Source organism: Mirounga angustirostris, unplaced genomic scaffold (genome assembly GCF_029215605.1).
Source record: "Mirounga angustirostris isolate CCGP_5_RB_7025 unplaced genomic scaffold, mMirAng1.0.hap1 SCAF_3, whole genome shotgun sequence".
Classification (NCBI taxonomy): Eukaryota; Metazoa; Chordata; class Mammalia; order Carnivora; family Phocidae; genus Mirounga; species Mirounga angustirostris.
In genome coordinates this window covers 141,770,386-141,782,879 of record NW_026991711.1, presented here as the reverse complement: position 1 = coordinate 141,782,879, position 12,494 = coordinate 141,770,386, and the positions used below count along the sequence as shown (strand labels likewise).

The window sequence follows — 12,494 nt, the reverse complement described above, 5'->3', positions numbered from 1 at the left end:
CTTCCAACCAACATGTCTAACTTGTCTTCATTTTACAGCTGTTCCTGATGCCCCTGGCACTCCAGAACCTAGTAATGTAACAGGCAATAGCATTACCCTGACATGGGCAAGGCCAGAATCAGATGGTGGCAATGAAATTCAACAATATATCCTTGAAAGGAGAGAAAAGAAAAGCACACGATGGGTAAAAGTGATCAGCAAAAGACCAATCTCTGAGACAAGATTCAAAGTCACTGGTCTAATAGAGGGTAATGAGTATGAATTCCATGTCATGGCTGAAAATGCTGCAGGAGTAGGACCTGCAAGTGGTATCTCAAGACTAATCAAATGTAGAGAGCCGGTCAGCCCACCAAGTGCTCCCACTGTGGTCAAAGTGACAGACACATCCAAGACAACTGTGAGCTTAGAATGGTCTAAGCCAGTGTTTGATGGTGGCATGGAAATAATTGGATATATTATTGAAATGTGCAAAGCTGACTTAGGAGACTGGCACAAGGTAAATGCAGAGGCATGTGTGAAAACAAGATATACAGTCACTGATCTACAAGCAGGTGAAGAATACAAATTCCGGGTTAGTGCTATCAATGGTGCTGGAAAAGGAGAGAGCAGTGAAGTGACTGGCACAATTAAAGCAGTTGACCGATTAGCAGCTCCTGAGTTAGATATCGATGCAAACTTCAAGCAGACCCATATTGTTAGAGCTGGGGCCAGTATTCGCCTCTTCATTGCCTACCAGGGTAGACCTACTCCTACAGCTGTGTGGACCAAACCTGACTCCAACCTTAGCATTCGGGCTGATATCCACACAACAGACTCTTTCAGCACCCTCACTGTGGAAAACTGCAACAGAAATGATGCAGGGAAATACACCCTTACCGTAGAAAACAACAGTGGTAGTAAATCAATCACATTCACTGTAAAGGTGCTAGACACTCCAGGCCCACCTGGCCCAATCACTTTCAAGGATGTAACCCGCGGAACTGTTACACTGATGTGGGATGCTCCTATCCTTGATGGTGGTGCCCGAATCCATCATTATGTGGTAGAAAAACGAGAAGCAAGTCGTCGTAGCTGGCAGGCTATCAGTGAAAAATGCACTCGTCAGATCCTCAAGGTCAGTGACCTGGCAGAAGGCGTTCCATACTATTTCCGTGTTTCTGCAGAAAATGAGTATGGTGTGGGTGAACCCTATGAAATGCCAGAACCAATCGTAGCCACAGAACAGCCTGCTCCCCCCAAGAGACTTGATATCATTGACACAAGCAAATCCTCTGCAGTCTTAGCTTGGCTTAAACCTGACCATGATGGAGGCAGCCGGATCACTGGCTACCTTCTCGAAATGAGACAAAAGGGATCGGACTTCTGGGTTGAGGCTGGTCGCACCAAACAGCTGACTTTCACAGTTGAGTGCCTGGTTGAGAACACTGAATATGAATTCCGTGTGAAGGCCAAGAATGATGCTGGCTACAGTGAACCCAGGGAAGCCTTCTCCTCTGTCATCATCAAGGAGCCTCAAATTGAGCCCACTGCTGATCTCACTGGAATTACTAATCAGCTCATAACTTGCAAAGCAGGAAGCACATTTACCATTGATGTCCCAATCACTGGTCGTCCTGCTCCCAAAGTAACATGGAAGCTTGAAGAAATGAGACTTAAGGAGACAGATCGAGTGAGTATCACAACAACAAAAGACAGAACCACCCTGTCTGTAAAGGATAGCATGAGAGGTGACTCTGGAAGATACTTCTTGACCCTGGAAAACACAGCTGGTGTTAAAACATTTACCATCACAGTTGTGGTCATTGGAAGGCCAGGTCCAGTAACTGGCCCCATTGAGGTCTCATCTGTCTCAGCTGAATCATGTGTCCTGTCATGGGCTGAACCTAAAGATGATGGAGGTACTGACATTACTAATTACATAGTTGAAAAGCGTGAATCAGGCACAACAGCTTGGCAGCTGGTCAATTCCAGTGTCAAGCGCACTCAGATTAAAGTCACTCATCTCACAAAATACATGGAATATTCTTTCCGTGTCAGTTCGGAGAACAGATTTGGTGTCAGCAAGCCTCTAGAATCAGCACCAATAATTGCTGAGCATCCATTCGGTAAGAAAAATAAAAATATTTCAAACTCCATTATTAAGTATTTCCCTTGAATTTTATAAAACTGTATTCATATTTGATACCTTTGTTTATATTTAGTCCCTCCAAGTGCTCCTACCAGACCTGAAGTTTACCACGTGTCTGCCAATGCCATGTCTATTCGTTGGGAAGAACCTTACCATGATGGTGGCAGTAAAATCATTGGCTACTGGGTTGAGAAGAAAGAACGTAACACCATTCTTTGGGCGAAAGAAAACAAAGTGCCATGCTTAGAGTGCAACTACAAAGTGAGTGGCTTGGTAGAAGGACTAGAATACCAGTTCAGAACATATGCACTCAATGCTGCAGGTGTTAGCAAAGCCAGTGAAGCTTCAAGACCTATGATGGCTCAAAACCCAGTTGGTATGTATTAAAACTGAATGGGTATATTTGTTTATTATCATCATCACCATCATCATTATTGACACTAGAATTCAGAGTTGTATTTTTTTAACTTGACTTTTGCATCCCTTCCAGATGCACCAGGAAGACCAGAGGTAACAGATGTCACAAGATCAACAGTGTCACTGATTTGGTCTGCCCCAGTGTATGACGGTGGCAGCAAGGTTGTGGGCTACATCGTAGAGCGTAAGCCAGTCAGTGAGGTTGGAGACGGTCGCTGGCTAAAGTGCAACTATACCATTGTATCTGACAATTCCTTCACTGTGACTGCTCTCAGTGAAGGAGACACTTACGAATTCCGTGTGTTGGCTAAGAATGCAGCAGGAGTCATTAGCAAAGGATCAGAATCTACAGGCCCTGTCACTTGCAGAGATGAATATGGTAAAATAAATAAATAATAATTATCAATGTACTCCTTTTAAATGATTACCATTTTGTGAAAATAAACTGTCATATATTTATTCACATCCATTTTGCCTATGACAGCTCCACCCAAAGCTGAATTGGATGCCAGATTACAGGGTGATCTGGTTACCATCAGAGCAGGCTCGGATCTTGTCCTTGATGCTGCAGTTGGTGGCAAACCTGAACCCAAAATTATCTGGACCAAAGGGGACAAGGAACTAGATCTCTGTGAAAAAGTCTCTTTGCAGTATACAGGCAAACGAGCAACTGCTGTGATCAAGTTCTGTGACAGAAGTGACAGTGGAAAATACACGTTAACAGTGAAGAATGCCAGTGGGACCAAGGCCGTGTCCGTCATGGTCAAAGTTCTTGGTAAGCATGTCAAATGTTCTTTTATTTCTTATAGAATTTTCAAGTGTGGAGAAAAAAAAAGATCTGAATCATTACTTGCCATTGACACCTGTTTCAGATTCCCCTGGCCCATGTGGAAAGCTCACCATCAGCAGAATAACAGAGGAAAAGTGCACTTTAGCCTGGAGCCTTCCTCAGGAAGATGGAGGGGCAGAAATAACTCACTACATCGTGGAAAGACGAGAGACTAGCAGGCTCAACTGGGTGATCGTCGAAGGCGAATGCCCAACCCTGTCCTACGTAGTTACCAGGCTCATTAAGAACAATGAATACATATTCCGAGTGCGGGCAGTGAACAAATATGGCCCTGGTGTGCCTGTTGAATCAGAGCCAATTGTAGCCAGAAACTCATTCAGTGAGTATGAACACTTTGAAACAACTTGGTAGTTAAATATAATGGAATCAGGGGAGAGGGGGGCATTCCTATCAATAGTGATTTTGTGTAATTCTGACCATCCTCATTTTCATAAAAATATAAATAGCTATTCCATCACAACCGGGCATACCTGAAGAAGTTGGGGCCGGCAAAGAGCATATCATCATTCAATGGACAAAACCTGAATCTGATGGTGGTAATGAGATCAACAACTACCTAGTAGACAAACGTGAGAAAAAGAGTTTGCGCTGGACACGTGTCAACAAAGACTATGTGGTATATGATACCAGGCTGAAGGTGACTGGCCTCATGGAAGGTTGTGATTACCAGTTCCGGGTCACCGCGGTGAATGCTGCTGGTAACAGTGAACCCAGCGAAGCTTCCAACTTTATCTCATGCCGAGAACCATCATGTGAGTTCCAAGAATCACACATAAACCATCAAAACCATGTTACAAATAATTTTCCAATATACCATTTCCAAGAACCTCTGGAATTTATGAATGATCTCGAAAAGTATATGCTTATTAGAGGGATCTTAAATACAGCTAAGCCAGAACATTTCAACCATACTTGTTGATAAGTTAGCAGTTACATTGCTAAAAATTATCACAGTATTTTCCAGTCTGTGAAAAAATTATTTTCCTACCAATATGAAAGAGATTTTATAAATATTGTGTAGTGATAATAATTACTAAAAAGAAAAAAATGTCTCTTTTAAGAAGAGCATAAAGGTTAGTATTCTAATAAGTGCCTAACAAAATTATTGTCACAAGAGCTTCAAAAATAAGTGGCAAATCCTTGTACAGAGTTTGAGCCCAATGACTAAAAAGAATATACCATTGTGACTGAATAGGGGAAGAAGAAGAAACCACTTCCTGTACTCATTAGAAACATAGAGGTGACAAGTGATATTAATCCTGTGAAAGCTGAGCAACTAAGGAAAAGTCCCTGAGAACAGGTATTTTAAGCAATGAGCTGGGCTAGAAGAATCCAACATAGCTAGCCAAAGTAGCAGGAAAAAACCATCTATCTTTCTAAAGAAATGTAATTTTTAAAATAAAATAATAATGATGTTGATAATGATATAGCATACAGCACTGTCCTATAATATCAGAGGAACCCAGTTACACAGATTATCTTGGTGAGTGTGGACAAAGAACAAAAATGCCTTACTTTTCTGGGGGAGGGAGAATAAGAAAGGGAAGGTGACTACATACTTGTGGGTTAAGATGCAGCGATCATAGGGTAACTTGTATTTCTTATGGCCCATAAGGATACATCTTCAATGAATCCTTTTTTTAAATTTTAATCCTTTACTACACTATAAAAAGACCTTTTAAAATATTGAGTTTAATAAATCACAGGGTTTTTCCCCCCCAAACCTTATTAAAAGACCTTTTGAAATACTGGGGGGGGGGGGGGGAGGCAAGAAGAACAATGTCCTTGTGAGTCTTAAAAACCAAAAATATAAACTTCAAAGCTTCCTTATTTGTATAATGTCTGAATCCCCCTTTTTAAATTCCACAGATACCCCTGGACCACCTTCTGCTCCAAGAATTGTGGATACCACCAAGTCCAGCATTAGTTTGGCATGGACCAAGCCCATGTATGATGGTGGCATTGACATCATGGGATATGTTCTTGAAATGCAAGAGAAGGATACTGATCACTGGTACCGAGTGCATACCAATGCCACAATAAGAAATACTGAATTCACTGTGCCAGACCTTAAAATGGGCCAGAAATACTCCTTCAGGGTTGCTGCTGTGAATGCGAAGGGTATGAGTGAATACAGTGAGTCAACTGCTGAAATTGAGCCCGTGGAAAGACTAGGTATTTATAATATAAGCTTTTAGGTGAATTATTTTCTCACCACACCTGTCCGTGAATTAAGTTTTGACATTTACTTTCCAGAAATACCAGACCTAGAGCTTGCAGATGACTTAAAGAAGACTGTGACCATCAGAGCTGGGGCCTCATTGCGCCTGATGGTGTCTGTATCTGGAAGACCACCTCCCGTCATCACATGGAGCAAGAAGGGCATTGACCTTGCAAACAGGGCAATTATTGACACCACTGACAGTTACTCTTTACTTATTGTGGACAAAGTTAACCGGTACGATGCTGGAAAATACACTATTGAAGCCGAAAATCAATCTGGCAAGAAATCAGCAACAGTCCTTGTTAAAGTATACGGTAAGTATTGGTCTTAAAATTGACTATACTGTGAGTAGATCTCTTAGAAAAAAATACCCCTTGACCTAGGATCACCTCTCTAGAGAGAAACCATGTTGAATACGTGTTCTTGGAAGACACAAAACAAAAAGCTATCAAGCAATCGGCAAATAAGTATGAATCTTACATTCTATTTTTTTTTTTTTTTAGATACTCCTGGTCCCTGTCCTTCAGTGAGAGTTAAAGAAGTATCAAGAGATTCTGTGACCATTACCTGGGAAATTCCCACAATTGATGGTGGAGCTCCTGTCAACAATTACATTATTGAGAAGCGTGAAGCTGCCATGAGAGCATTCAAAACAGTAACTACCAAATGCAGCAAGACACTTTACCGAATTTCCGGACTTGTAGAAGGAACCATGTACTATTTCCGAGTGTTGCCAGAAAACATTTATGGCATTGGGGAACCCTGTGAAACATCTGATGCAGTTCTGGTCTCAGAAGTACCTCTGGTGCCTACAAAGCTAGAAGTGGTCGATGTCACCAAATCAACTGTCACTCTGGCCTGGGAAAAACCACTCTATGATGGTGGTAGCCGACTCACTGGATATGTTCTTGAGGCCTGCAAAGCTGGCACTGAGAGATGGATGAAGGTTGTCACCTTAAAACCCACCGTCCTAGAGCACACTGTTACTTCCTTAAACGAAGGCGAACAGTACCTATTCAGAGTAAGGGCACAAAATGAGAAAGGCGTGTCAGAACCAAGAGAGATCATCACAGCCGTGACTATACAAGACCTCAGAGGTATGTACCACATCACCAAAAACATCAATAATAGTGAAGTAAAGAAAACATTCTGAATTCGTGATACCTCGTCATAGAAACAATGCTTAAGAATTAAAGGGCTACTTTCTTTCTCCTAGTGTTGCCAACAATTGATCTTTCTACAATGCCTCAGAAGACCATTCATGTCCCAGCTGGCAGACCAGTGGAGCTCGTGATACCCATCGCCGGTCGTCCACCTCCTGCTGCTTCCTGGTTCTTTGCTGGTTCTAAACTAAGAGAATCAGAGCGTGTCACAGTTGAAACTCACACTAAAGTAGCTAAATTAACCATCCGTGAAACCACTATCAGAGATACCGGAGAATATACACTTGAATTGAAGAATGTAACTGGAACTACTTCAGAGACCATCAAAGTTATCATTCTTGGTAAGGATGTGTGACAAAGACACATGTATGCAAGTTGTTGATGTTCAGTCACCCAATTGTGATCTGAAGTGAAAATTAATTTCCCGGATTTCTTTCTCTTTCATAGACAAGCCTGGTCCTCCAACTGGGCCTATTAAGATTGATGAAATTGATGCTACTTCAATTACCATTTCCTGGGAACCACCTGAATTGGATGGTGGCGCTCCATTGAGCGGTTATGTGGTAGAACAGCGTGATGCCCATCGTCCAGGATGGCTGCCAGTGTCTGAATCAGTGACTAGACAGACTTTTAAGTTTACCAGACTCACTGAAGGAAATGAGTATGTGTTCCGCGTGGCTGCAACAAACCGCTTCGGGATTGGCTCTTACTCGCAGTCTGAGGTCATAGAATGTCGCAGCAGCATCAGTAAGTCCTTGGACCTTTCAGGCCACCATTCTCCCCACCTGATTCTGAACGTGAACAGAAGGGAATCTGTTTTTACTATGTCCTAAGGAAAAAGAGGTCCCCAGGGTCTTTCTAAGGTTTCTAAATTTTCCTGGAGGTTTTCAACATGGTTAATTTTTTTTTTTTTAATGAAAAAGAGGAAGGAGAAAAGGAGGGATGGAGACAGGAGGGACTGGCTAGGTTATAATGAGAAAAAAATACAGAATGCATGCTTAATAAATGTTTATAAAATTGAAGAAAATGAGGAATCTCAAGAAAAGTACAAAAATTGGAAAAATAGTCACAAGTCTTACATGCTATTTAAAAAGCTAAGACATACTTACAGAAATGTGTCTTTATTTTAATGTATTCTCATTGCCATAATGTGTTTACCTCTGTCTTACTGCAGGTATTCCTGGACCTCCAGAAACATTACAAATATTTGATGTCTCCCGTGATGGCATGACACTGACTTGGTACCCACCAGAAAACGATGGTGGCTCCCAAGTGACTGGATATATTATAGAGCGCAAAGAAGTGAGAGCAGATCGATGGGTCCGTGTAAATAAAGTACCAGTGACAATGACACGGTACCGTTCCACTGGCCTTATTGAAGGCTTAGAATATGAACACCGTGTCACAGCCATTAATGTGAGAGGGACTGGGAAACCAAGTCGTCCTTCCAAACCCATCGTTGCCATGGATCCAATTGGTAAATACATTGTGTATAGGTCAATTTTTTGAGGTATAATTTAAATGTAGAAGAATTTATCCTTCTGAAATATGTAATTCTAAGTTTTGAAAAGGTCCTGTTGTATAAGCACCACCACAGTCAAAATACAGAATTCTTCCATCAGCCCCAAAAGTTCATTTGTGGATACCCTCCCCACTCCAGCCCCTAGCAGCTTTGGGCAAGTAACTTTTTCTATTCTCCTCTTGAATCTATTGCCCATTCTTTAAAATGGGACTTATAATACATGCCCTACATCAGTGTTTAATTCTTTGAATAAGTTAATATTTCTGAAAGCACTTTAAAATCTGATGATAAATGTAAGATGGTAGTAGTGTTCATAAACAAAGCACATTTAAGACAAAGGAAAAAGCCAAGAGCTTTAAGTATTTTTAACTGATAAAAATGAATAAAATTTAAAAAAAAACTATATTCTAATGCTAACAGTCCATGTTTACACAACTCATTGCATGTTAGGTGGCAGAGCCGAGTTTTAGCTTTGCAGCAACAATATCTTGTCGTCTTATTCTTAACCCCAGCTCCTCCAGGAAAGCCACAAAACCCAAGAGTTACTGATACAACAAGGACATCAGTCTCCCTGGCCTGGAGTGTTCCAGAAGATGAAGGAGGATCTAAAGTCACAGGCTACTTGATTGAAATGCAAAAAGTAGATCAACATGAATGGACCAAATGTAACACCACCCCAACCAAGATTCGGGAGTATACCCTAACACATCTACCTCAGGGCACTGAATACAGATTCCGTGTCCTAGCTTGTAATGCTGGTGGACCTGGGGAGCCTGCTGAGGTACCAGGAACAGTCAAAGTCACTGAAATGCTTGGTAAGACATATGATCGCTTACTTTCTGCTAATAATTGCCTTAAGATTTATTTCTTACCATCCCCCCCCCTCCACTGCCCAAAAAATGCTAATTGTAACTGGCTCTTTTTTCCCAGAATATCCTGATTATGAACTTGATGAAAGATACCAAGAAGGTATCTTTGTAAGACAAGGTGGAGTCATCAGACTTACCATACCAATCAAAGGAAAACCATTCCCAATATGTAAATGGACCAAGGAAGGCCAAGATGTTAGTAAGCATGCCATGATTGCAACCTCTGAAACACACACTGAGCTTGTAATCAAAGAAGCAGACAGGGATGATTCTGGCACTTATGACCTGGTTCTGGAAAACAAGTGTGGCAAGAAGGCTGTCTACATCAAAGTCAGGGTGATAGGAAATCCCAACCCTCCTGAAGGGCCACTTGAATATGACGACATACAAGCTCGCTCTGTAAGGGTCAGTTGGAGACCCCCTGCCGATGATGGTGGTGCTGACATCTTAGGCTATATTCTTGAGAGACGAGAAGTGTCTAAAGCCGCCTGGTATACAATTGATTCCAGAGTCCGAGGTACATCTCTGGTGGTAAAAGGCCTCAAAGAGAATGTGGAATACCATTTCCGTGTTTCAGCTGAAAACCAGTTTGGCATAAGCAAACCCTTAAAATCTGAAGAACCAGTCATACCAAAAACACCACTGAGTAAGTACTCTTCCAACCCCCACACTGTACAAATTCTTCCAGTACTCTTTCATTTTGAAATGAAAGCCATCAGCTTACAAGATATGGGACTGTACTCTTAACACACATTTTCTACTTTATATCCACAGATCCTCCGGAGCCTCCAAGCAATCCTCCAGAAGTGCTCGATGTGACCAAGAGTTCTGTCAGCCTGTCTTGGTCCCGGCCCAAAGACGATGGTGGTTCTCGAGTCACAGGCTACTACATTGAACGCAAGGAGACATCAACTGACAAGTGGGTCAGGCACAACAAGACTCAGATAACAACCACAATGTACACTGTCACTGGGCTTGTTCCTGATGCAGAGTATCAGTTCCGCATCATCGCACAGAATGATGTTGGCCTAAGTGAGACCAGCCCTGCTTCTGAACCAGTTGTTTGCAAAGATCCATTTGGTAAGGAGAGTTTCTAAAGGGGTTCAAACCAAAGAGGCAAGCCATCTTTGGTCTTTCTCTTTTATTTCAGCAGTAAAGCTGATTCCCTTTTCAATTGTTTTAAAAATATTTCAGATAAACCAAGCCAACCTGGAGAAGTTGAGATTCTTTCAATATCCAAAGATAGTGTCACTCTACAGTGGGAGAAACCTGAATGTGATGGTGGCAAAGAAATCCTTGGATACTGGGTTGAATATAGGCAGTCTGGAGACAGTGCCTGGAAGAAGAGCAATAAGGACCGCATCAAGGACAGACAATTCACAATAGGGGGTTTGCTGGAAGCCACTGAATATGAATTCAGGGTTTTTGCTGAGAATGAGACCGGGCTTAGCAGACCTCGAAGAACTGCTATGTCTATAAAGACTAAACTAACATGTAAGTAGCCACTAGTTCTCTGCTTATGACCTACAAACTAAGCAACATATTGAGGCTAATTCTTCCTTTATATTAAGTAGACATACAGAAAACCTTACTGGAGAGCAAGTGTTTGGGAAGAGTGAACTCACTTTGGCATATACACACACAGGAAATAGCTGCTATGTTCTATAGGAAGTCATTCCAAGCACATAACTCAGTAGATGTTAGGTGCAGTGACCTGAGCACCTTCTTAGAGCCATTTCTCCTTCAAATGCAATGGTTTGGGATTTTTTTTTTTTTAATGCTTCCTAATAAGACTTATATGGTCAACAAATGTACCCCACTTCAGTGAACCTAAGGCAAAGATTCTCTCTACAGATTTATAGAGAGAATTCATATTTCCCCAAACCCCTAAACATTACTGATGTCTCCCAATTGTAAAGAGAAAAGTCACTCTACATAATAATGTGACGATGTGGCTCACTGAATCCCTATTTTCCATAGGGCCCCAGGAAAAGTGCTATGACATTGTTAAGAACTAGACTCATGTGTAAATCATGGTATCTAATAGAGTTAGTCAAAAGGATAAATCCATTCCTGATATACAAGGACAGAGGATTACAGATTCAGTAGTAATAATAATGCATTACTATTATCTTTCATCTCCTTCAGCTGGAGAGGCTCCAGGAGTGCGCAAAGAAATGAAGGATGTTACCACCAAGTTGGGCGAAGCTGCTCAACTGTCATGCCAGATTGTTGGAAGGCCTCTTCCTGACATTAAATGGTACCGATTTGGTAAGGAGCTGGTACAAAGCCGGAAGTACAAAATGTCTTCAGATGGACGCACACATACGCTAACAGTAATGACAGAGGAACAAGAAGATGAAGGTGTTTATACCTGCATAGCTACTAATGAGGTTGGAGAAGTAGAAACCAGTAGTAAGCTTCTCCTGCAAGCAACACCACAGTTCCATCCTGGTTACCCACTGAAAGAGAAATATTATGGTGCTGTGGGTTCGACACTTCGACTTCATGTCATGTACATTGGTCGTCCAGTACCTTCCATCACTTGGTTCTATGGCCAGAAACTTTTGCAAAACTCAGAAAACATTACTATTGAAAACACTGAGCACTATACTCATCTTGTCATGAAGAATGTCCAACGTAAGACTCATGCTGGGAAATACAAAGTTCAGCTCAGCAATATCTTCGGAACAGTTGATGCCATCCTTGATGTGGAAATACAAGGTATTTTATTTTAGTTTTTAGTGTTTTTTAATTTTTCAAGAAAAAAGAGATCTCAGGCGACATACTACAAAGAAAACCACTATCATTGTATTTTCTCACAACAGATAAACCAGACAAACCCATAGGACCAATTGTGATAGAAGCTCTATTGAAGAACTCTGCAGTGATCAGTTGGAAGCCACCTGCAGATGATGGAGGCTCCTGGATCACCAACTATGTGGTGGAGAAATGTGAGGCCAAGGAAGGGGCTGAATGGCAATTGGTGTCTTCAGCCATCTCAGTGACAACCTGCAGAATTGTAAACCTCACAGAAAATGCTGGCTATTACTTCCGGGTTTCAGCCCAGAACACTTTTGGCATCAGTGAGCCTCTGGAGGTTGCCTCAGTTGTGATCATTAAGAGTCCTTTTGGTGAGTACAACCTCTACAGTCTTCCTATGGCAAAATTCCATCCTTACATAAAACTCTTATTAACAGAAATAACTTTTGAAAGAAAATAGCCAAGATTCAAATAAAGTACAAGTGCGTTTTGGCTCACTAAAATTGAACTTTTGCAATCTACAAGGGCAAATATAAACCCTGTTCTTCTTTAAAAATG

The 12,494-nt window shown here is 41.6% G+C and overlaps 1 protein-coding gene across 8 annotated transcripts in view; it reads left to right on the top strand.

The window, feature by feature from the left end:
* Positions 1–12,494, top strand: part of TTN (titin) — a 275,368-nt gene that overhangs the window by 251,796 nt on the left and 11,078 nt on the right. For all 8 annotated transcript variants that reach the window (XM_064586770.1, XM_064586777.1, XM_064586776.1 and 5 more), the window contains 18 exons: positions 39–2,105; positions 2,202–2,504; positions 2,619–2,924; positions 3,030–3,320; positions 3,418–3,714; positions 3,842–4,147; positions 5,265–5,570; positions 5,652–5,933; positions 6,123–6,716; positions 6,836–7,123; positions 7,230–7,529; positions 7,957–8,259; positions 8,817–9,119; positions 9,235–9,819; positions 9,948–10,253; positions 10,368–10,667; positions 11,322–11,897; positions 12,002–12,307. In XM_064586770.1, the coding sequence (XP_064442840.1) occupies positions 39–2,105; positions 2,202–2,504; positions 2,619–2,924; positions 3,030–3,320; positions 3,418–3,714; positions 3,842–4,147; positions 5,265–5,570; positions 5,652–5,933; positions 6,123–6,716; positions 6,836–7,123; positions 7,230–7,529; positions 7,957–8,259; positions 8,817–9,119; positions 9,235–9,819; positions 9,948–10,253; positions 10,368–10,667; positions 11,322–11,897; positions 12,002–12,307 (8,019 nt within the window). The remainder of the gene's footprint in view (positions 1–38; positions 2,106–2,201; positions 2,505–2,618; positions 2,925–3,029; positions 3,321–3,417; positions 3,715–3,841; positions 4,148–5,264; positions 5,571–5,651; positions 5,934–6,122; positions 6,717–6,835; positions 7,124–7,229; positions 7,530–7,956; positions 8,260–8,816; positions 9,120–9,234; positions 9,820–9,947; positions 10,254–10,367; positions 10,668–11,321; positions 11,898–12,001; positions 12,308–12,494) is intronic.